General features: G+C 37.3%; 1 protein-coding gene across 11 annotated transcripts in view; it reads right to left on the bottom strand.

Moving 5' to 3' along the window:
• ANKS1B (ankyrin repeat and sterile alpha motif domain containing 1B) overlaps window positions 1–26099 on the bottom strand; it is a 1022908-nt gene that overhangs the window by 366484 nt on the left and 630325 nt on the right. For 10 of the 11 annotated variants that reach the window (XM_012787601.3, XM_020287904.2, XM_012787602.3 and 7 more), the window contains exon 15: window positions 14681–14787. In XM_012787601.3, the coding sequence (XP_012643055.1) occupies window positions 14681–14787 (107 nt within the window). Of the gene's footprint in view, window positions 1–14680; window positions 15344–26099 lie in introns of those variants that run through there. The other variant, XM_012787612.3, reaches the window with a different exon arrangement.

Genomic DNA, 26099 nt, shown 5'->3' with positions numbered 1-26099 from the left:
ACAGGAGGACTAAAGAGAGGAGGAGGAGTCCCTGGAAAAAGATAGACCAGAAAAATAGACAGTATGATGGAGACTGTGAAAAACGTAAGGATAAAATAAAGGTAGAAAATGCAAGAGAAAAGAAGAGTAATCAGAAATGAAAATAAAAATGAAACAATTATTAAACATAAATAGAAGGTAAGTTCTGAGATGACTCGCATGTTTCTAGTAACTGCGTGAATGGTGTGTGACTATCATCAGCATCGATGCCCTGCCCCACTGGGGACCCAGGGATAAGATTCCGACATCCCGTGAGTGGCATGAAGGCAGAGGAACACTGGACTTCAAGGAACCACTGCAAGCCTGTGCAGTGAGGGTTTCAGCCAGAACCACCATTGAGGATAGACTTCCTTGTGTGTCCAGCACCAATTGAGTCTCCAATGAGATGCAGTGACAATAGAAAAAGCTGATATGGGTGGCAATGCAGCTCCATGCTAGCTCCGCTATGGAGGCAAAACTAAGTTGATTTAAAATCCCCCAAAGCACCTGAATTTGTGGGCTAAGATTCAGTCCAAGAGAGAAGAGAGGATATCAGGATGTCAGTAAATAATATCTAAGGTTGAGGAAGCAAGAACTAAGGGTTTACACGTCTCAGGGGATATCACAACCAGAAGGACTAAGCGCAGAAATATTTAAGATTTTTGCTTCTGGAGAGTGAAGTTGGGAGCAGGGAGAAGAATGCAGAAAATCACTTGCATTTAAGATTTATATGTGCATTTGTTTTGGTGCTTAAAAATTATATATGTATTTCAAAAATTTTTAAAATATGTATGCTCCTTTCTGTCAATCCTACTCTCTGAATTTCCTTGCTACTGTGTAGTTGTTTAAATTGTCCTTGGTATCAGTTGTTCCTGTGTCTATGTAAACCAGCTTTTGTGGGAAGAAGATGAGGTTATAAATCAAATAATTAACCAGTTACAGGCATCCATGCATCCACCTGCCAAGCCCCTCCCTCGTTCTCATTCCCAGGACTGTTCTCAAGGACACAAGGGAGGAAGACCCTATTCAGCGCTGTCACTGTCTTGGTTGTGGGGTAACAGGAGGCAGAGGAGCCTTAATTTTCAGCATCCAGACTTTGGCTCTGAAGACGGCTGTTGAAATGGTAAGCTCTGATTACAGCTTTTTAAAGTGCACTGTTTTCTCTGCGCTAGAGAACAGTCTTCTGAATTAGTATTAATAAAACGCTTTTTAACGGGATCTCTGACACCAGAAGTCACCACTGATGCCAATGTAATTACCATCCCTGACTCTCTGCCTTGTCAGGCAGCGCAGATAATCACCTACAACCAGAGGCCGATGATTACCCAGTCAGTCAACTGACATTGAGCGCTCACTGGGAGGTTCTGCAGGGGTGACAACAGAGGAGAAGGACTGCAATGTCCTTTCCTCAAGGCACTTCAGACCAAAAGGGGCTGAAGGTACGGAAGGGAAGGAAAGCAGAGATTTGCACATCCAGAGGCAAAAATAAACACATATCCATTCCCAGTAACACACAGAGGACCGTGGAGATCCCAGTTGGAGTGAAATAAACACTGGCTCTGGCCCTGTCAGCTGCTTTGGTTTTATGTATTGTCTCTTGTCATTGTTGTCCCCTGCACACTGCCTGCAGGTGTGCTAGAAATCCCCCCATGTGCCATGCTTCCTGTGTGCCTACGTGCTAATTACATGCTGTTCCACTTGCCTGAAAGGCTGTTCCTATCACTCAACCCTTGTCAGCCTGAGGATTTTCCCAATCTATCAAGAGTTAGTGTAAACCTGACCTCTTGTATGGAGTTTTGCCAGAGTCCCTCAAATACAGCTCTAAATCGCTGACAATGCTAAAGGGCTTTGTTTTCATGTTTGTTTTTCCAGTAGATTGTAAACTTTGGGACAGGGACAGGAGACGGGTATATTATCATTCTAAAATAATTAAAAGAGTTAATATATGTGAAACACTTAGAACAGCAGTGCCTAGAATATAAACACAATAAAATTGTTTATTATTATTGCGGTCATCATCATTATGATGGTCAATCTTTGTATTGGGAAGCCCTAGCATAACATCTGGCACGTGAAAGTGGCAAGTAAGCAAATACTTCCTCGTTTGAATTCCTGGAACATTTCAGACAAACTGAGTTTTGTATTGATGAGGAGGTTGATAGGTGTTTTTGGCAGTGGTCGTTATTCTAAGGTGAGAGTGAGGATGATTCCTTTGGTAAGTGAGAACAGTGACTGTCTTTGAAGAAGCATAAGCTCTAACAGGTGAATAAATTGTTTCGGAGTAGAGGAGGAGATTTCAGATCCTATGAACTGACTGAAAACAGATTTGCTGTTGGCTTTGAGACAGTATACTAGCCCCCAGGAAGATGGGCTTCTTGGGAGTTACCTAATATAACTCAAGTCACTTCATTTTCTTCAGCATTATCTGGAAATAGATTGTTAATCAGTTTCAGACAGATGTTTCCATGCTCATCCTCCTTTGCTGTCTGTATGTGTGGTGTGCACGTGTGTGCCGCCATCTGGGTGAGCCTATCTGGGCACAGTGACAGGTCATTAAGCTGTTTTTCCATATGGCACATGTGTAGCGTCTGAACCACAGTTTCCCAAGGTGGGTAACGTTTCCACCATGGAGGCATTACATGACCCCGAGGACTGAGGCCAGATCAGTAGCTCTTTTGCTCTTCAAACACTACATGCATTTTGAAATCTCACCACACCATGCTTATGATTCCACTCAATGTTATATCATTCATCCCATTCTTCACTGTTTACACAAATCCATTCAAACCCACTTCCTCCAGGGAGCCTTTCCTGATCGCTCCAGCTCATAGACATCTCTTCCTTCTCAGTCATCATCTAGCACTCATGTCTCCCATAGTTACATTTTATGCTGTGAAAACACTCACGTTGTTGACCTTTGTTACTATTTTAATGTGTAGCGCTGTTTAGCTGTTAAGTAGGCTAGCCCTAGCTCCCGGAGTAGACTGTTAGATCTTTAAGCGGATTCTGTATTATGCCGCTGCTTTGTAGTCCCTACCACAATTAGCACAGCTAGGTAAGTATAGTAGGCACTCCATAGGTGTTCCCTTAGGAATGAATGGATCAATCTCCCAGGAATCCATTCAAAAAGATGTTCCTGAGAACTCCTTCACAAAGGCTTACCTACTTTCTACTTTAGATTGTCAACACATGTTAAAGGATAAAAGGTATAGATTTGAAACACATAGATTTAAATTTTTAAATGGTGCAGCATCTTTGTTAATAAACTTCATAGTGTGAATGCAAGTTTCCGTTAGTTATCTTTGAGGACAAATCTACTAGACTCTTGAGTATTAAAATACTTTCATAAAAATTATCATAATTGTATCAATTACAGTTAATGGGACATTTTATAGCAAGCGGGTGTCCTTGAGTATGTTTCTTAGGGAAAGCACTAAGTGCAGTCTAGTTCCATGGAAGTTCTGCAGTACTTTGCCAACAGCATGTACTACTGCTTGGCCACTAAGTCTGGATAGCTCAGTTCTTTGAGTGTACGTGTGTGGTGAGTTAAGAGTGAATTAAGGTGACATAACTTTCCAGCACCCTTTAGAGTTATTTGGTATAAGATCACTGAGATAGGAGGGTTATGTATTTTGGTGTTCCTAGAATAATTCAAATAAGCTTTTTTCTTGCATCCAATGTATTATGAGGGCAAAAGCAATGAAGCCTTGTGCCAATTTCTGTGTTTCGCTGGCTAATCAGTAATTCTAAAGTGGTTTGCCAGTGAAATGGAACGAGAACTCGTCACCATTATTCATTGCTTACTGAAAGCACAGAGCTAATTCTTACCACAACCTTGTGAAACAAATAGTACAGTCTCCAATTTGCACATGGAAAACTGATCACTAAGGTTAAGTAAGTAGCGCATGACCTCATACCAAGTAGGGGAAGAAGCGGGACCATGAAAGCAATTCTGTGCCTCAAAGTGCAATTGTCTTTCTAATTCCTGTGGAGCATTATTGCCTTTTCCACCCTGAGCCTAATGATTACAAACTCAAATGAGCCCTCATGACAGTCCTGGAACTCTATTCCATTTTCCTAGTAAATTCTCCTTCCCACTTTCTGAAATAACTTTTTAATATCTTCTTTATTCTTAAATCTTTCACATCCTTGTTCTGTATTTCACTATAAAATAGAAACCATTAGAAGAAATATATTTCTGTATTCTCTGCACCTTATATACAAATAATTATGGAACCCAACCTCTGTCTTCCCTCCTATTATAATAGGAATGTCTCCAGTAAAGACCAGTCCAACCTCTCTCACCTTCATTCTTTCAATCCTTCTTTCTTCTCCAATATCGATACCTCTCTTTATATCTGATTGTTCCTTTCAGTAGTCAAACATGAATCCAGTCTCTCCTGTTTAGGAAAATCCTTCCTTTGATCCCCAAATCACCATTTAGTTACTAGCTTATTTCTGAGCTCCTGTAATCAGAAAAAACTTCATGCAACAGTTATCTACTCTACTGCTCCTTTCAGCCAATGCAATTTGGCTTCCGTGGCTCTCATTTCACAGAGCGTGTTCTTGTCAAGTTCCTCCATGGCCAAATCTAATGGCTACCTCTCTAGTCTCCTACCACTTGATCTCTCATCAGCATTCTACCCAACAGACAACTTTCCCATGAAGAAAGTTTTGGGGGGAAGATCATTCCACTTTCAGATACTTTGAGTTTGAGGGGTCAGTAGAATATATAGGAGGTAGAGAACTTTGCCTTTGTTGGGTACTAGCGAAGTCACTCTTAACTCCCCACAGAATGGATTCTAGAGTAAGAAGAGAAGAGCATCAAGGGCTAAACAGGCAGAAGCAGGGAGGGCAACAGAGAAGTCAGACAAGATGGGAGGGTGCCCGGGCAGCCGGGGCCAAGGTTAGAAGCCAAGGAGGAAAAGAGTAGTCAACAGAATCACAGACCACAGAAAAATCAGGTAAATAAGGACTGGAAAGAATATAATATATCCAGCAAGTTGGAGTTTACTGGTCACCATTAATAAATAATTTCAGGATGATAACAGAAGCTGATGATATTAAGGCCTGACTGTATTGTACTGAAGGGCAAGCCAGCAGGTATAGACATTTCTTTTGAGAAGTTCAGTTGTGAAGGGAAGAACACTAAGTGGGTAACAGCTAGAGAAGACAGAATTGGGGGAGGGTTTTGTAAAAGAAAAATCAGGTTATATCTGAGCTTTCTCGGGGATTGTAGAGAAGGCTTATGCTATTTATGCTAGAACTAAAAATAGAATCTATTTCTTCTGTCTCCCAGATTAATTGAGATAATATATGTGTAAGAGTTTTAAAAACAATAAAGTACAGTAAGATTTAACATGGTATCCTTCTTTTCACAATATCATAATTACCTACCAGGAAGTCAATGGATTACCATTTTTCAACTATATCACAAACCTTTCACTCTACTCCTCCCCCAAAAGAACCTCACTGTTATTCATTCAGCAGTTCTTAAATGACTGAATTGGTAGGAGTGATCTTTGGCTTGCTTCCTTTTGAAAGAATAAGGGATTTCTGGAATAATTGTTTGCCAGCCTGAATATTCCTGTTCACTTGTTTGAGGCTAATAACTAGATGGGTAATATTTTTATATAGGACTGATGAATATTAGATAGATGTTCAGCTCCATCTGTGCAGGATCACTCCTTTATGATAAAATAATGTAAAATATAACTCTTGTCAATTAAATTTGAGATACTTTAGTTTGTAGGCCTCAAGTTTCAAGATCTCCTTTAAAACTTTGGAAGGACAAATCTAATTCTTCTTGCCAGCCATCTAAACAGACTTTGGCTTATAAACCCAAGATGTTCCACAATGCTTTGGATATGAATCCTAATCATCTTTGCTCAGCCTGTGAGAAGGTAAAAGGATAACAATCTGAAATATAATTCTGTGGACTCAAGGGGCAGAAATCAATGACTTGATATCCAGAGGCCTATATTAATTATTCATTTTATTTTTCTCCTCTTCTAATATGCCTCTATAATTCATAAGTAGAGTTATAAGTGCTCTTGTTTCTCAATATTATTTTAGATCATACACTCTCAAATGAATGGATAGTTCCCAATGTCTGTGATGTGCATGGTATACACAAACTAGCTCAGGTAGTCTTGGGTGAAGTCAGGGAGGTACATGCAATGATTTGTACAGTGTTGTTTCTGTCTCTGAGTTTTCTTGTGGATAAAAATTCATGGTGACAACTCATTACACCATAGAAAAGATTACACGAGAGGACAAATCATGTCTTCCATGAAAACTACTACTATTTGATACAGTATCTCCTGAATGCATAAAATGACTCCCACTCCGACGAATTACCCAGGCTAAGAATGAGTGCAAGAAAGGAGTGTTCTGGGCAGAGAACAGTGTACATAAGAGGCAATGGTATGCAAAGGCATGAATTTGTGAGCAGGTGTGGTGCTATTATAGGATTATAAGTAATCCAACATGGCCAGAGCTTAGGAGGGGTGAAAGATGAAGCTGGAGAGGTGAACAAGGTCTAGATCAATAGGGAAAGACTCCTCAGAGCAGGTGGAGGGACCAGGATCTCCAGGAATGGGTCTTTCTTGATTAGACAATTGGGAGGACATAGGCTATATGAGGTAGAAGGTCAATTGTGAACCAAAGTGAAAGTATGTATTAATTTGGCAGTGAGGGTTCTGGTTTGGTTAAAACAGAGGTCCTCTTGAGAAGTAGTGGGAGGAGGTGGAAAGGTAAGAAGGACTAAGTCCTTCAAAGGACCAGCAGCATGCTAAACTGGGAGTGCTTTGAGGGCAGGGCCGGTGTCCTGTTGAGTGCTTGCAATATAACAGTGGCTCGGGAAATATTTGCTGAATAAATGAAGGGAGGAATGATGAAATTGTCTGGTTTTACTGAGTTGAGCAGGGACTTTTAGGTCAGAGAGGTTTAATTTTGAAATCTAGGCTCAGCTGGTCATTTTTTAACCTTCTTGAATCTCATTCTGTTCATTCATAAATATTGGGATATTAATACTTATGACAGATTTATGGTGCCAATTACATAGGATAATTTATATAGAACTTAAAAATTCCATTCAGTCAATATTTATTGAGAAACTACTATATGCCAGGCCTCGTGCAAGGCTTTAGGAATATGAAGATAAACGAGATCCAATCTCTGCCTCTAAGGGACTCACTTTCTAGTGGGGTTGGGGGAAGCAGACACCTGAACAGATAAAATGAGTGCAATGCAATGCAACACAGTAAGGACTAGCATGGGGCTAAGAACAGGGTGCCATGGGTACCTGGGGAATGGGCAGTTATGCCAGCCAGATGACAGGATGGCACCAGGGAATACTTCCTGGAGCAAGTGAAGCTTAAGCTGATTTATAAACAATGATACACAGTTAGGTGAAGAAGGAAGATAAAGGAATTCCAAACAGAGGGCACAACAGGCTTCCTTTGCAGCTGTGTTTTTCTAGCTCTTGTGCCTGTGCAGTTCCCTTGCCAAAAATATACTCCAGTCTGCTTGGTGAAAGCAAAAACACCCTCCCTGGCTCTCATCAGATTCCTGAAGGCTGGATCTTGCTCTGAATATCCTCAACTATTGGCCAGTTCTCTTTAAACCAAACAGGCCTTCAAGAACCCTTTATATAGCCACCTGCCTGGTTTCCTCATTCCCTTTCTCCTGCCTTCTTTCTTTTCTTCCTATCCTTCCCCTTCCTCCTTTCATTAAACATTTCCTGTGTCTACATGTGTAAACCATGGGCTGGACCTGGAGATACAGAGGATCAAATCATACTTCTAATTCTTGAGGAGCTCAAAATCAAGGGCAAGGTCAGCGAACTATGACCCATTGGCCAAATATGCCTGTTTTTGTAAATAAAGTTTTATTGGAACCTACTCATGCCCGTTAATTTAGGTATTGTCGATGGCTGCTTTCATGCTACAACAGCGGAGTTATATAGTTGCAGGAGAGACCATGTGGCTTGCAAAGCCTAAAATATTTACCATCTGGCCCTTTACAGAATAAGTTTGCCAGCCCCTGTTCTAGTGTTTATGTATGGCAGAGGTGGTGGGGGTAGACAGACAAGTAAATAGGTAATATACCCCAGTAAGATAAATTCTAAGAAGGGGTACTACATAAGGAGAGTTCCTAACCCATACTTGCAGGGCCAGAAAAGAACTAACAGCTAAAAAAAGTGACAACTAGGCTAAGAGCTAAAGGATAAAAAGGAGTTAAGCAGGAAAGGAAGCTCATTCTTGGCAGAGAGAGCAGCATGTGCAAAAGCCAGGCAATGAAAGGAAAATATGCATTTTCCCACTGCAGAGAGAGGAAACGGCAAGCAATATGGCTGGAAAATAAGTTGGGGGTAGGTCATAAAGGATCTTAAGTGTGAAAGCCATATTAAGGATTTTGGAAATATCTTATAATCTCCCATAGGTAATTTGGTAACCTTTGAAGGATATTAAGCAGAGTTTTGCTATAGCAAATGTGTGTTTTAGCAAGATCACTCTGGCTGCAGTAATAGCTAACACTTGTTGGGCATTTATTCTATGCCAGGTCTGTGCTAGATGCTCTTTGCATGCATACATATATGTGAAAATGTTTACCAAGGAGCTGGATAGTCCTGGAAACCAGGTAGAAAAGAGATGAAGTATAGAGAACAGATATGGATCTATGAGAACCTCAGGGATGGAAAGAGAAAGCATCACTCACATTTAGGGGCACGAGGAGGGTCTGAAGAACAGGAGAGACTGGAAAGGGGAGTGTAATGTCCTGGAACCCACGTGGGGAATAAATAACAATAAGGGGTAGATGGTGAAAATCAGGTATTGTAAAGAGGTCAAAGAGAAATGAAGCGAGGAAAAAAGAGGGGGCATAGGTATTTGGCAAGAAGCAGATCACATCTGACTTAAAAGAACAATTTTAACAGAAAAGTTGGGAAGCAAGCTGGATTATGGGGTAGAGGAGGTGACTGGAATGGGAAGATGGAGGTCATTGCTGTTGAACACTCGTTTGCGAGATCTGTCCTTTTAAAGAAGAAAAGAAGTATGATGGTGGCTAGAGTTCTGAAAATGAGTCTGTAATTCAGCAGTTTTAGTAAGTTTTCTGATTCATGAGGTAAATTCCTCATCCCAACTATCTGGTCATTTGAAGCAATCGTAGAGATCAAATTATGCAAATAGGCGGCATGACTAAATTAAAGGCCTATTCGCGTGAGCATCAGTTAGTAATGGCAGTTATATTACTGCATTATTAGAAAATGGGGCAGCATATTTTAATGCTTAAAAATGTAATCAGAGCAACTTCCAGATGGAAGAAAATGCTCCTATCACCAGATCAGAATCACGCCTAATGTTTTTTCTGAAAGCCATTCTTCCAAGATGGTCAGCCTGCAACATGCCCTCATTTCCAACTTTCTGCTGCACAAGCAATCAGTATCCTTCCAAGGCTAATGGGATATACAAGAACAATTAGCGGCTCTGCCAGCACCAATATTGTACCCTGCATCTCTAAAGAGCTCAAAATATTAAATAACAACCCCAAAGAACATTTCTTCTAGATTCCTCATTAGATTGATTTTACAGATGAGTAAACCGAAACAGGGAGAAACTAAACAGTGGAAATGAGAAGTCTTCCTTTAGTTTTCCCTCATACCGCTGAGAGGCTGTTGCTTATTATATTTGCAATTAAGCTTTTGTCCAGATAAAGAATAACACTATCTTGGCTTTGACTTCTACGTGCCAACAGATTTTTAAATGTCAGTAGTTGAAAAAATTATGGTTTGGTTTTTTAATTTTTTCCAAAATGATTTGTAACTTTGTAACTACTGGCCTAAATGAGTTTAGAAAATTATAGCTGTACTTTCAATATAAGGCCACCCACTCAACTCTGAGCCTAGCCTGTTTCAGAAACAGGAAGGCGTAGGGAGTGTGGCAGGTACCTTCAAATCTCAGTAAGTTCATAAAATTTTCCTAAGCAATATTTGAACAAGAAATACTCATGGGAGTGATCAGTCTTACCCTCTAGGGGCAATTTATTTTTCTACTTCACAAGTTTAGCTTCTTACTTGGATCATAACATACTACCTAGATACTTAAAAGGTCATTTTATCAGGCCAATTGCAAATGATGCTCCTATAACAGAAAAGTTACGTAAAAGTGCAAAAGAGATGTAAGTCCATTAGCAGGTAAAAAGCACCCCACAGAAATGGGAAAAAAGTTTCAATTAAATACTTATAAGCTCTGTCTTGTTCAAATGTTTTGTTGAAATGGACGATTTCCAAGAGCTCTGTGGCTCCACTTCAGTGTCTAATAGGCACTCTCATTTTGACCTCCAGCAAGACTTTTATAAATGCTATCTGCCCAAGTGTACAAAAATACCATCTTGCAGGGCTATCAGTATTATTTATATTTCTTACACTGCAGGGGCTGCATTTTGAACATTTTAATAATGGCCAAAGCATCCCAAGTCAACCTAGGTGACTGATGACTGTTAGAAACATAGGAGATGCTTAAAAAATGAGTTGGTGATAATTTCATTTCCCCCCCCCCCCTTGTGATTAGAGTTTACAAATATAACTGCCAACTAGTTATCATGGGTAAGGTTATGAGTCAGTCCTCCTCCAAGTAATATAAACTTCTTAATACAGTTTTCAGACTATAAATCTACCATAACACTGTTTTGGTGTTATTAGTATCTTTATCTTCTTTTACTTCATGTGGTGATATATTTTTACCTCTTCTATTATCAATTGTAATTCGTTGCTGGAAAAACGATTGCTAGTAAGTATATATGCCGAATTATGGCAATTATATGGAAGGAAGAGGGGACAGGTCCCTGTGATACAGTGTGTATGCATGTATGTGTGTGTATGGGCCCGTGTGTGTGTGTGATGTATATGCAAATAATATGATAGGTGTGAAAGCAATACCATACTCTGCTTGAGGGTAAAGGTCATGTCTTGTTCACTGTTATATCCCTAGTACTTAACACTATTCCTGACACACAGAAAATGTTTGAAGAGCGTTTGTTGCACGAATGAGCGAATGTTCCATGTACCCATTAATAAAACAAAGCTTCCAGTTTAAAAATGAGACCAGAGGTCCATCTACAATCTACAACAACCTTATGCCTTCGGTTTTTTAAGGCTGATTTCTATGTTCACAGAATTATGGTAGGAGTTGAGAGAAAGGCAAGGGAATTTAGTACATGGAACTTGGACTTGAGGGGCTTCCAGTCTAGTTGGGGAGACAAGATATATAAATGCGAAAACTTGTCATTTTAGACAGAAAATAATGGCATGTCAAATGTAATTTTTCATATTAAATGTAACCACTACATGAGTTCAGAGAAAAGTAAAGGTTGTTATGGACTGGAGTTATTGAAGAAAGCTATGTAAATAAGGCAGGACTTTGAGGATAAAAGACAGAGGGGAAGGAAAAGACATAGCTGTCCAGGAAGGAAGGAAGAGAGTAGATAAGCAAAATCATCAAGGCAGGAATAGATAGTTTGAGACTTAAACTTTAGGAAGAAGTCATCAGACTTGGAAAAAGAAATACAACGGTAGAGACAAACGTACTAAGAAAGTGTGAAGGGGCTTTTGATTTCAACACTGATGTGACTTTCATAAAGTCTTAGGTGACCTGATATACTTTTATAGACAGTCTTTGATTGTACCAATTTCTATTTATTTTATATTTTTAAGGATACAGAAAATCTAAACTGTGCACACAACTATTCTACAAGCCAGAATGAAATACATAAAGGGAAACTTTGGAAATTTGACTTTAAGATATGGGAAAAAAAAATCACTCATCTATAAAATCAAGTATAAGTATTAAGAGCCCAAAGGAGAAGCAATAATTGACAGATATTTACGCACAGATAGGATCCTTCTTTTCTAACAATGTCTAGGAATTGATGTAAGTAGTCTTTATTAAAGTTAACCGTAGCCATGGAGATAAATCATCCATATATTGCGTTTTGGTGTGACAGTATGTATTTAGAGCAGATTTAGCAAAAGGATTTTTTTTAAGCTTTCAATAAGTACTTTACTTTGAAAGTTACTTATATGGACCCTTTAAACTCACATTCATTAATGGAATATTGATTAAATAAAAAATTAACTCCTGAGAATGTTTCCTAAATAAAGTATATGTATACACAGATGTACTATGATGTTTCAACCAACATTAATTATATCCTTTGATGCCTACTGTCTTGTTCTAAAAAGCTAATAAGACCTGCACTACATCGTAGTTAATAGGAGCGTGGTGCTTGTTGCTTAGGCAACGGGATGAATAAATGCAGGTCAGAATGTGTTTCAAGAAAAACAAAAGCTAGAATGTGATACTGAGTGGAGATTTAGCAGGTCTAACAGATTTTTCACCACATTAATGAAATGTTTCTTAAAGTGAGCCAGTCATATTAGTGTACTTTAACTAAGTTCATAATTAAACAAATTAGATTATGTAGATCAATAAATAATTTTTATAAAGGTAGAAATTCATCTCATGTTACTAGTAGCAAGAAAATGCTATATAACAGCATGTAAAGCACTAATTGATAATACCATTTTATGATTTGCTTCATTTTCACAACTAACACCTCTAATGGCAATTCAAAGTTTTTTTAAAAAAATTCTGTCTCATGAAGAAACTATTTTATTGGCTCATCTGGATTAATACTGTCTTTATTTTTCAGGAAAAATGACATGTAATACCGGAACTAAATGAGTAAAGACAATAATCTAGGTAAAATCCAAGATTAGATCTTGGTTTTGTCACATATGTCCAGGAATTTTGCCTTCCAGATACATTTTGTAGTGCTTATACATGATTCATTCATTAACATTTTTTATAATCTCTTCCTGAATACTTATTTAAAACCTGTTTGATTAACCTTTCAGTTTTGAGGCTTTCAAAAAGATATTATATTTGCTCATAAGTGTTTAACATTCAGGGGAAATTAAGCTGAATTAAAATCTTTCAGAATGCCAAAATGATCCAGAGAATCCAAAGACCTAACTTATGGGACCAGAATACATTTGGGCAAGGGTTTGAGCAGTGGGAGTGAGAAAGCCTTATTTCAAGTAGGAATAAGGAGAAAGAGTAAAGACATAGAAATGGGCAGTAAACATAAATAACGATGAAAAGACTTTCATTCTATTTGATAGTTCCTCTAATTATTAGTGCCATCTGTTAGTGTCCTAAGTCAGTTCTAAATTTGCTCAGTGTCCTAAGACTTCCCTAGCAATTGAAGAACTTTCACTTTTTTCCCTGTTTCAATACCCACAATATCTTGTCTATCTAACCAGTGACCGTACTTAACAGACACAAGAAAAATAACAGGGGCTGCATATCTCATTATAAAAAAAATGAAACAAAACAAAAAACTCTCATAAAAGGTTTTATGCATACAATTATTTAGAGCTCATATGTCTTATTATATTTATGTCTTTTTTATTTTTGTAAAGCTCATGAGCATTCACACTTTTAGAGAACGAGCAGAAGTTTAACAATTTTAGTAATCTTCAAATCTATAACCATCATGTCGAGCTTGGAGAAAAATACAATCTCAAATAGAGATAAAAAGACCTGACTAGCTCTCAGTGTTTTCATTATCAGTTCTGCTATTAGTAAGCTGCAGGTGTCAGCCTCAGCATTTTATTTAGGAATAGCTATTACTTATTTCTGCGAACCATTTGTGTACTACATGCTTATGTTAATGTAGGTCTCTCTGAATATACAGATCAGTGATATGTGTGATGGGACCTTAAAAACAAGGAAAGGAAAGAAGAGCTGTGACGTAGCTTAACAAGGGGAACTGATGAGCATTGAGGGAGGTATGGAAATGATTAGAAAGCTGGTGTGTAGGTTTGCACACCTCCCCATCCTCCTTCCTCACCTACATGCATCACGGTGGGAAGTTTGCACATGTCAGATTTAAACTGCATGTAGACTAGGATTCAGAAGTATGTGAATGCACTTGGTCTATCAACCTCTCTTTCTAAACATTGACAGCTAATTGACTGAAGTGTTTCTTTCCCACCTAAAGTAATAAACAATACTTCATGGCTCTTCACTTAGCAGGTGTAAGCAAGTGAATACTCTCCATAATTGACCATCAAAGCAGTTTGCTAATGAACTGAAGGCTGTCCACACGATTTAAACTGATTATTCAACAATTATCAGGAAAGAAAATGATCTTCACACCATAAACATTAACAAATTAATTAATCACTAAATGCTGATGCTCAAGTGAAATAATATATTTTAGGAATCTAGAATGAGCTGAAGCGTGGTATAATCTACCTGGGTATTCTAAGATTACAAATTTGTAAAAAAAAAAAAAATCACACAAAGAATGACTGGAAGAATATAAATGTCAATCTTCTTTCACTGTCTATAAATAGTACTCTCAGCAGTTCATTCACATAACACATATGTATATGGATGCATCTAGATCTCATTTTTTAGCAAGTGTCTATATGCACACAGTAAGTTCAGTGCTAAGGGCATCCAATTTTCTGATGCAGTTACATACAGAAAACGGACCGATTTTGGTGCAAATTAGGCTGCCTCTGAGCCATGTAAGACACATAAGAAGCAAAGACAGACAAAAGGCAGCTCCGTGGACACAGAGAGCATCTTACCATAAACTGCACATTGTCAAATCCATTAGCCATCAGGTGGTTCTCGTACTGAGGTAGCCCAATGCTTTCCAACCATTGTCCCACTGTTTGGACAGGGCATCTGGGTCCTGTAAGAGGATGAAGAGGGAAGCGTTTAAGCAGGGAGTAGCCGTCCACGGGGTAATAGCGGTAGTCCTGGGCTGAGAGGTGGCATTGCCACATCATGCTCCGGGGAAAGTTGCTATCAAAGGAGCCCGCCAGCTTGACAGATTAATGTTCTCAGCGAGACAGCAAAGTCAGAAGTAAAACATAGTTTGCCAGGCAGGCTGCGGAGTATGACTTGATCCTAGCTCCACATTTCTTATATATTAATCTTTACTACCGACCAGCACGTCACACAGCCCCCAAAACCAGGCAGCAGAAGAAGGCATATCAAGCTGTCAGCTTAGGCTGGTCTGCGTTCTATGTGATTGTTGGAGTACTCCACAATGAGCAATGCACAGCCGGCAGCCAGAATTCTTTTTATCAAGTACTCCTACACTCATCAGTATGCGACTCCATGCTCCTTGCTCCCCCTCGCTCGCTCCCCTTCATTACCCAGCCCAGGCTACACCTCGCATTTTCAATAATAGCCATCAGATAAGACAGATTTTTTTTGTCTGCAAGCTGTAAGCCTGCTGCTGCTGCTTCCTCCTACACACCCATCCAAGCGTCAATCTTGAATGATGAGAGCAGTCAAAACAAATGCAGAAAATAGCAAGATTCAAAAGCAAACCAAAGTGCTTAAATCTGAATTGAATCTTCATACTGGTTATACGTTACAGAGCTATTTGTTGTGGAATTTTACGTTTCAAAAGACACCAGGAAATGCGAAGCTTGAACTATAGCTTATAATAGAGCTCACTACAGGTTCCCTTTTTCCTTTTCCTCTCTTTCCTTCCTTTTCGTGTTCTTTTTTTGAATGCAACATAGATAAATGTTTCTATCGAAAGGTTTACAGTGTTTGGAGAATAATTCTTCTTCTTTTTTTTTTTTTTTTTACCATACCAGGGCAACATGAATCTCTCTGAAATATTTTTTTCCTTTTTGAATTACTGCAAAATACAGAAACTGCATCGCAATCTTGAAGTCAAGATAATTTATTTCTCGTTTGCAGGCTTTTTCCAAACAAAAATATTATTAGGCATAAGAAATCCTTTTCCCCTCTGATATTTATAACCCAATCTACCAGGCTTACCATTCTGAATTAGCTATAAAGGTAACATTAACTGGGTAGAATTTTTTAATAAAGAAGAAGAGCCCTAACCAAAAATAATTCAAGAAAAACAGATGCAAATGTGTGAGTTTTACTGAATGGCAGACAGAGTGAGTAATTTATTTAATAATTAGGAGAAACCAGAGATTAATAATAGAACTCACAGGACTAGATCATCGGAAAGAACAGACTCTTAAGATTGGGAAAGAACTCAACAGAAAGGTTAATTTAACCTCTCTCTTCGTGTAGGAAACCCTTGTTACAACATTCCTGGAGGAATATCATCCAACTTCTGCTTGCATACTGCCTGCAACAGAGCTCTTACTACTTCTCAAGAAGTCTTCATTTATTAGAGAGATATTTCACTTTCTGCCTTGCTCTACTCCCAGGCTCTAGCACTGCCTTTGGAGTTGCACAGATTGGGAACAGTGCCTCTTCCACGTAAAGTGCTTTAAAAATTAAAGATAACTCTTTCATCCCCCCAGAGCAGCGCCTGGTACATAGTAAGTGCCCCATACATATTTATTGAATAAATGAAACATTATCTTTTTCCCTACCCCCACCCTAGCAAACCTCATCTGTTCTCTATTTTCTTTCTCTTTCTAAGCACATTGTCAACTTCCCAGGCACACGGACATTAAACCTCAAGACGTTTTGTACTCCTCTGTCACTGCTGACATCAGTACCAAAGTCCTATCACCCCTCGTCACAGTGTCATCCATTCCCCGGATTCTATTTTCTATTTTCTGTTTACTTAGAATTCGCTCTCTGAGTTCAGAGTCAACTACTCTAATGCAACCATGGCCTGTATATTGGTCTTCCTACCTCTGATACTTTAAAAATCTATTTTATACATGGTGTCAGAATAATCTCTTTAAGACACAGTTTTGATTACTATTCCCTGTTTCAAAACCATTGTGTGGTTTTATGTTGGTTTCGAAATAAACTCCCATCTCCTCTGATGACATTTTGGGGTCTTCATGATTGACTGGAAATCATCTAACTTTATTTCCCCTTCCCCAAGGCTCCAGCCAGGAGGGATTACTTGCTGGTTTGTAAACGCAGCCTGTAATGTGCTTTGGTTGATTTTATTATGACCCCCCGTTTCTGCCCATTTGTTGGTTTTGTTTCAGATGTGATATTTCCTTTATGAAAACTCTTCTAATCCTCCCTAACAGTAATAAATCTCTTTCTTCTCTGTCTTAAATGGCATTTTCAGGTCCTCAATTATAACAAATATTTTCTGCCTTACATTATAGTTGGTTGTGTACAAGACTCTTGAAAGCGGGGAATATGCCTTGCTAATATTGTACATAGTATTATAAGAATTCAGTATGCACCTGATCAAAAAATAATATAATTTCACAATTTAAAGTACAAAAAAATCCTTCTGGTTTTAGATTTAAAACTTTTATTTTTTTAACCCCATCCCAAGTCTCTGAATTCTTCATTAAAAATAAGATAGCTTAATTTTTAAATAGAATTTTCAGATCTGACTTTTTTGTTTATCATCCTCTTTTTGAATAAACATCCCTGGCTGGACTGCATTGTACTTGAGTACATTTTATCCCTAATTAGTTCTAGATCCTTTAAGAAGATCAAAGAGTTTGTAGTAGTTTATGAATCAATTTTAATAGATCCTAGTTGCTCGATGATACTTGTACGAGAAGCTGAAAACAAGATGCTATTTGTCCCTGGTTAGCTCTAAAGCTGTTGCAAGCTACAAGTAGAGATAAGTCTCAATTATAGTTTCTCCTAGGATCACATGAACCATGTTCCTCCCAATCATTTTAACTTATGAGTAGTTGAATAAACTACACCAAAATTGAATAAACAATTTTTTGGCTTAGCAAGGCATATGCTGATTGGCTAGCTCCTCAAATCCTCTCCTCTCTTAAAATGCAAACCAGGGGCCAAGTGCCTAGCAGAGTACTGCACACATCCTAGGTATCAAATCATCTGTGCTATAGGCAAGGAAACTATCATGAGAGCAAACAGACAACCTACAGAATAGGAGAAAATATTTGCATGTTACACATCTGATAAAGGGCTGATAACTAGAATCTGTATAGGACTCAGGAAAAACAGCAAGAAAAAAAATCAAACCACCACATCAAAAAGTGGGCAAAGGACAGGAACAGAAACTTTTCAAAAGAAGGCAGACTAATGGCCAACAAACATATGAAAAAATGCTCAACATCTCTAATCATCAGGGAAATGCAAATCAAAACCACAGTGAGATATCACTTGTCTCCAGTAAGAATGGCCTTTATCAAAAAGTCCCCAAACAATAAATGTTGGTGTGGATGTGGAGAGATAGGAACACTCATACACTGCTGGTAGGACTGCAAACTAGTACAACCTCTGTGGAAAGTAATATGGTGATACCTCAAAGAACTACAAGTAGATCTACCATTTGATCTAGCAATCCCATTACTTGACATCTACCCAAAGGAAAAAAAGACATTCTATACAAAAGACATCTGCACTCAAATGTTTATAGCAGCACAATTTCCACAATTGCAAAGATGTAGAAACAACCCAAGTACCCATAAATCCATGAGTGGATTAATAAAATGTGGTATATGTATACCATGTAGTTCTACTCAGCCACAAAAACAATGGTGATCTAGCACCTCTTGTATTATCCTGGATAGAGCTGGAACCCATTCTCCTAAGTGAAGTACACCAAGAATGGAAAAACAAGCACTACATGTACTCACTATCAAATTGGTATGAACTGATCAACAGTTATGTGTACATATAGTAGTAACATTCATCGGATGTTGGGCAGGTGGGAGTGGGGAGAAGGGGATGGGTATATACACACCTAATGGGTGTGGTGTGCACTGTCTGGGGTTGGACACGCTTGAAGCTCTGACTCAGGTGGGGCAAAGGCAATATATATAATGTAAACATTTGTACCCCTGTAATATGCTGAAATTTAAAAAAAATTAAAAAAAAACAATCCCTCTTGGTACCTTTCTATAGCCGCAGCCAATTCCCATCCTTTCTCATTCCTTAACACCCCTAGCAGCTACCAATCTGTTGTACATCTCTATTGTTTTGTCAAAGATGTTGCATGAATGGAACCACCCAGTGTAACCTCTGAGAATTGGCTTTTTTCATTCAGCATAATTCCTCTGAAATTCACCCAAATTATTGTGTATGTCAATAGCTTATTCCTTTTTATTGATGGTTGGTATTCCATAGTAAGATGTACCATACTGTTTACCCATTCTTTTCCAAAATGGTCATGCCATTTTACATTCTCATCAACAATGTATAAATGATCCAGTTTCTTCACAACTTCACTAGCATTTGGTGTTGTCATTATTTTTTTAGTCATTTTAATTGGTATGTAGTGATATTTCATTGTGGTTTTAATTTATATTTCCCTCATGGCTACTTATGCTGAATATATTTTTATGTGCTTTTTGTCCTATGTATATCTTTTTGGTGAAATGTCTGTTCATGTCTTTTGCTCATTTCCTAATTGGATTTTTTTTTTTAGTGTTGAGTTATGAGAATTCTTTATGTATTCTGGATGTAAGACATTTGTTGGGTTTTTGATTACTTTTTCCTTTTATGGATCACGTTTTTGGTTTCTACCTCATTACTTTTAACATTTAAAAGTAATCATTTAAAAAATGTGTCTCATAAATAACCTAAAGCTGTAACTTTTTAAATTTGGAGTTTTAAAACCTATAATCTAATGGCTTGCATTTTAATAGGCAAATACAACTTAGAGTAATGACAGTCAGGCTTGATTTTAATCATTCATCTTATTTTATGTTTACATTGTTGTTTCTTCATTTTCCTTTTCTTCATTTTTGGTGGTCTGGTGACATTCCTATTCATTCCTTTTTTCTCTTTTTAACTTTGAGATTCTGAGATCCTTCTCCATTCCCTTCAGGGTTACTTTATTTTTCCCTTTTGTACAGATCAGATATATAAGTTTCTGTGATTATTTGAAAATAAGTTCCCAATTCTTTCCCTCCTTAAGATATTCCACATCCCTCCTAATACAGTAGAATTAGACCTTCAGAATGTTTTCTCTTCTCCATTCTCCCTTTCCTACATTCACATGTGCTCTCTGAAATGCTTTTCCTTTCCATCTGCCTTATCCCAACCAGTTCTGAGGCTTCACTCATAATCATTTAGTACATTTTAATAGTATATTATTAGAATTTTCTCATAGTATATGCCTTCTATTTAAAGGGTCCTTATTTTAGTATATATGTTGCACACTCCCAGTTGGTCTATCCATATCAATTTGCATTTAATTATTATAAAGTTTCACTGGTCACCTTGCATATGCCCATAACCACCCTCACTTTGAGATTTCTGTATTGATTTGTTTGCAGTTTTGCTAGAATATTTTCTCATATATTCAGAAAATATTTTCAACTGATTAACAGTAAAAACATAGTATATATCAAAATTTGTGAGATGCAGTTAAAGTGGTACTTAGAGAGAAATGTATAGCACGAAATGTCTCCATTAGACAGGCAGGAATACTCACCACTATACTAATGAGAAAAAATGTCTACATTAGAAATAAAGAGAAGTTCAAATTAATATGTGCATCTATCTTAAGAAATTAGAATAAGAAGAAAAAAATAACACCAAAGTAAGCACAAGTAAGAAAATAAAAATCAGAGAGGAAATAAATAAAATAAACAAAATAAAATACAGTAGAGAAAAATCAATGAAACCAAAAGCTGTTTTTTGAGATGATTAGTAAAATTCGAAAACTTCTATTTAGGCAGATCAGGGAAAAAAGAGAATAGATAATTAATCAATATCAGAATTGAGAGAAGTGACAGCCTTATAGACATTAAAAAGGATAATAAAGGAATGATATGAATAACTTTATGCCAGTAATTCAACAATTTATATGAAATGACAAATCCATTGAAAGGCACAAACTACCAAAGTTCACTCATGAAGAAGTTCATAACTGACTAGCTCTCTATTAAAGTAATTGTATTTATAGTTAAAACCTTCACACACAAAAAACTCCAGTCCTCCATGATTTCAGTGGTAAATTCTACCAAACATATAAGGAAGAAATAATACCAACTCTACATAAAATATTCCAGAAAACTGAAGAGAGAGAATAATTGCCAACTCATTTCATGAGGCCAGCATCGTCTGATACCAAAAATCACATTAAGACATTATGAGAAAAGAAAACTATACATAAAAATGTCTGTCATGGACATAGACATAAAAATTTTAACCAAATTTTGGCAAATAGCATCCAACAATGTATACAAGGTAATACAATATGATCAAATGGGGTTTATCCCAATAATGCAAGATTTCATAAATGTTTGAGAATCAATTAATGTAATTCACCATATTAATTAACTAATAAAGAAAAACCCTATGATCATCTCAGTGAATGCAAGAGAAGCATTTGAGAAAATCTAACATCTATTCCTCATGAAAACTTTCAGCAAACTAAAAAGGAATTTCTTAAACCTGATAAATAGGTATTTATAAACCACCTATAGTTAGCACCATACTTAATTACGAAAGACTGAATGCTTTCCTACCAGTTTTAGGAAAAAGTCAAGGATGTCTGCTCACAACATTTCTATCCAACATTGTTGGATAGAAGGTTGGATAGAAGGTTCCAGTCAGTGTAATACATTATGAAAAAGAAATAAAATGCACCAATATTGAAAAGGAAGAAGTAAAGTGTTTCTATTCACACATGATATGATTTTCTATGTATAAAATCCTGTGAGATCTGCATAAAAGCTACCAGAAAAAATAAGTGAGTTTAGAAAGGTTGCAGGTTACAAGATCAATATATAAAAAGCAATTTTATTTCTCTATACTAGCAATAAATAACCAGAACTTGAAATAAAAACCAACATAACTTTCAATAACACCAAAGCCATGAAATTCTAAGGAATAAATCTGTCAAAGGATGTGTCAAAACTGTAAACTTAAAATTGCAAAACATTGCTGGGAGAAATCATTCAGACCTAAATAAATAGAAAGATATACCATGTTCATGAATTGGCAGAGTCAACACCTTTATCATGTCAGTTCTTCCCAAATACATCTATAGAGTCAATGTAATCTTAATCAAAATCTCAACAGGTGCTTTGTTTGGTAGAAGTTGTCAAGTTTCTCCTAAATTTCATAACAAATGCAAAGGACCCAGAATAACCAAAACAACTGTGAAAAAAAAGAGAATAAAGTTGGAAAATATATATTACCTGACTTTAACGCTTACTATTAATATAAAGATAGAATCATTAAGACAATGGGAAATTGGTGACGAGATAGAAAATAGATCAATGGAAGAGAATAGAGAGTTCAGTAATAGAGTGACACACAGAGGGTCAATTTATTTTTGACAAAGATGAAAAGGCAATTCTGTGACCAAAAAGAGACATTTCAATGAATTATGCTGAAGCAATAGAAGAACCATATGCAAAAAATTAACTTTGATGTGTATTTTTCATCATAGATAAAAATTAGCTCAAAATGCATCATAGGCCTAAACATATAATCTAAAACTAAAAACTTTTTAGAAGAAAATTAGGAAAACATTTAGGGAAAGTCTTGACCTTAGGCTAGACACCATGTACAATTCTAAAAGAAAAATTGATAAACTTAATCAAAATTTTAGAATTCTGCTTTTTGAAAGATGCCGGTATAGAAATACAAAACAAACCATTGATTAGGAGGAAACATTTGTACATCATATCTGATAACAACCTTATATCCAGAATATGTAAAGAACTCTCAGGCCAGTTGTGGTGGCTCACATCTGTAATCCTAGCACTCTGGAAGGCTGAGGTGGGAGGACAGCTTGAGTTCAGGAGTTCGAGAGCAGCCTGAGCAAGAGTGAGACCTGCCCCTGCCCCTGTCTTTACTAAAAATAGAAAAATTAGCTGGCGGTCATGGCATGCATCTATAGTCCCAGCTACTTATGAGGCTGAGGCAGGAGGATCCCTTGAGCCTGAGAGTTTGAGGTTGCTATGAGCTATGATGACACAAGGGTGACAGAGTGAGACTCTGTCAAAACAAAACAAAACAAACCTCACAAAACTTTCAAAACTCAGTAATAAGAAAATAAATCAATTTTTAAAAATGGGCAAAAGATCTAAACAGACACTTCACTAGAAAAGATATGTGGATGGGAAACCAACATATGAAAAGATGCTCAACATTATTAGTTATTAGGAAAATACAAATGGAGACCACAATGAGACACCACATATTAGAATGTCTACAATTACAAAGTCTGGCAATACCAAGTGTTGACAATGATGCAAATTCATTAGGACCCTCATACACTGCTGGTGGGAATGTAAAACGGTACAACCACTTTGGAAAACAGTTTGATAGTTGCTTAAAAAGTCAAATATACATTTACCATACGACCTAGCCATCCTATGTCTGAGTATTTACCCAAGAGAAATAAAAGCATATGTCGTATAGAGACTTACATACAAATGTTCACAGCAGCTTTACTTACAATAGCCAACAACTGGAAACAATCTAAAAGTCCATCAATGGGCAAATGGATAAACCAATTGTGGTATATCAATACAATTGAATACCACTCAGCAATAAAAAGGAATGAACAATTGATATATACAACACGAGGATAAAGATCAAAATAATTCTGCAGAGTGTAAGAAACAAGACCCCTTCCAAAACCCACTAAATTCTGTATGATTCCATTTATATAAAGTTCTAGAGAGCACAAACTTATCTATAGTGATAGAAAACAGATCAGTGTCTACCTGGGGATAGGAGGAAGAGGCATCAGGAGACTTTGGGGGATGATGAATAAGTTCATTTTCTTGATTGTAGTGATGGTTTCACAGGTGTATATGTTTGTCTGATATCAAAGAGTACACTTTAAATATGTGCAGTTTATTGTAGGTGAATTATACCTAAATAAACCTATTTTAAAGAGTTAAAAAATTAAGTAACAAAAGGAAACAAAGAATGATGTTGAGGGAAGTGACTTATTTTAGACAAAATATTAAATAATCAGGGAATGCCTCTCTAAAAAGGTGAAATTTGAGCAGACACCTGGATATAGTGAGGGAATAAGCTATTCTGGTATCTAGGAAAGAGAGTTCCAGGCTGTGGAAACAGTGAAGTTCAAAGGCCAGTATCCCACTCTATACTGTCATGCCATGGAGTTCCTGAGGAGGTGAAACATTCTACTGCCTTATTTTTGGCATGTTGTTAGTATCAGTTTCACTGTATATTATCAGTTTCACTGTATATTATACAGCCATTAAGGTCTAGGAGATCGAGATGAATGTGTTCTTACTCTAGGACATAATCTGAAGACTGTTATATTAAAATAAATACATAATATTAGTTTAGGTTTCTAAAATTAATTTTCTTTTTTTAAAAGTAGAAGGCAACTAATATTCTGATTAATTTCATACATCTCTTCATTAGGTTCTAGTTAATTGGAGAGGAAGGTACTCCTTTTTATACCTTATTCATTTCTTCAGCATTCACTGATTTCTTCAACAAATATACATAGTGTATCTCTTGTTCCAAGCATTTTGCTAGGGGGTGGGGAGATAGCTTTGAATATCCCTGCGCTTGTGAAATGTATAGCCTAGTGGAGAAAACCAGTTTATCATTTACAAAAATGTCATTTGAGATCAGAGGAGTAAAAACTTAGAAACACGACTTTTTGTTGTGACCACATAGAGAGGAGAAATGACTTAGAGAAAACTCTGCTTCAATAGGTGTTAGTTACTTGGTAAAACTGAGGGAAGAGTTAAGGTAAGTAAAGTGACGTGGCAGAGGCCGCAGTTAACAATATTTGTTCAGTAGGAAAATGGCATTTGGGAAGGATAAAGGGAAACCTTTGATCAAGAGTTAAAAAAAAAAAAAAAAGAAAGAAAAGAAAGAAACTGGTGGCTAACCCCTCCAAAATGTGATAACTACCTGTTTATTCTGGCATCAAGGTAACTGACGCAAAGCACATATTTTTCAAAGAATGTGAGTCATTACAGTAATCCATATATAAGCCATCAATAATAGAAGGGAAAAATGTTTATTGAGCACCTACTATGCATTGAACCTTTTATATATGCTATCTGATTATGCAAAATGACAGCAAACATGTATGAAGCATTTATTGTGGGCAGGTTCTGTTTCTAAATGTTCCATATGTGTTAGCTCATCTTATTTTGCTGTGAATTAGTAGTACTACTGTAATCATCTCCTTTTACAGGGAAGGAAAATAAAATACACAGTGGTTACAAGTTGTCTAAAGTTGCCCAGTTAAACTGGAACCCTAATAGCCTGGCTCCGGAGCCTAAGCTTTTAGCCTCTGCTCTACACTGCTTTCCTGTTTCCAGGTGTGCAGGATAGAAGACTGGCCCTTTTTTTGCAAGAATGAGAATGCTCACCCATACACATGCCAGCAAGTTTATTTTAAAAGGGTTTCCCATTTTTAAAAAATTCTCCTTCTTCCCTTCACCTTGCATTCATTAGTATTGGCTTCTAATGTGTAAAGCAATGAGAAAAGGTAGGAGGAAAGAATGAGAGGGGGGAGAAGGGTAAATCCCATCAGTTCGGTATTTTTATTCCATGTAAAGAAAGGACACATATAGCAGCGTCAGTGTTGTTTACACACGGGTGCCCTGCCCATCTGCAACGCGTGGATGCCTTGTGCTGAGTATGGACAGTGGTTGCCTCCATGAGAGGTGGTACAGTGTAGGGGTCGGATCCCCACACTCAAGAGCCAGAATGCTCTGAACCTGGGCTCTTTTCTACCCTTTAAATATTTTTATATGGAGCACTAGAAAAGTTTCTGGGGCTTAGTTGTACTTCAGCAGAGTGAGGGGGACACCCCATCTATCTCATGGTTTTATTTGAAAATGAAATGAAATAACATATATAAAAAAGCACTGTGGCTTAGATTTATTCAATGTTAGGGATATATGATCGTCTTTACTGCCAGCAGGACATATACCTGTGTTGTTCATTCAGTGCCTCCACCTCAGTGTTTTTTCTCGTACACTTTTCTTTGTTTCCAACAGACCAAAAATGCACGAGGTGAGGAGTCTGGCCAAATAACAGAGGAAAGCTAATTGTACTGTAAAGCGAGCAGAATCCCCAAACCCATAATGTTATTAGGGGCTTGGTCTTATTCTAATAGGCACCGATATA

Source organism: Microcebus murinus, chromosome 10 (assembly GCF_040939455.1).
Source record: "Microcebus murinus isolate Inina chromosome 10, M.murinus_Inina_mat1.0, whole genome shotgun sequence".
Classification (NCBI taxonomy): domain Eukaryota; kingdom Metazoa; phylum Chordata; class Mammalia; order Primates; family Cheirogaleidae; genus Microcebus; species Microcebus murinus.
Note: the sequence above shows the minus strand (reverse complement) of the source record. Positions and strands in the feature narration are given on the sequence as shown.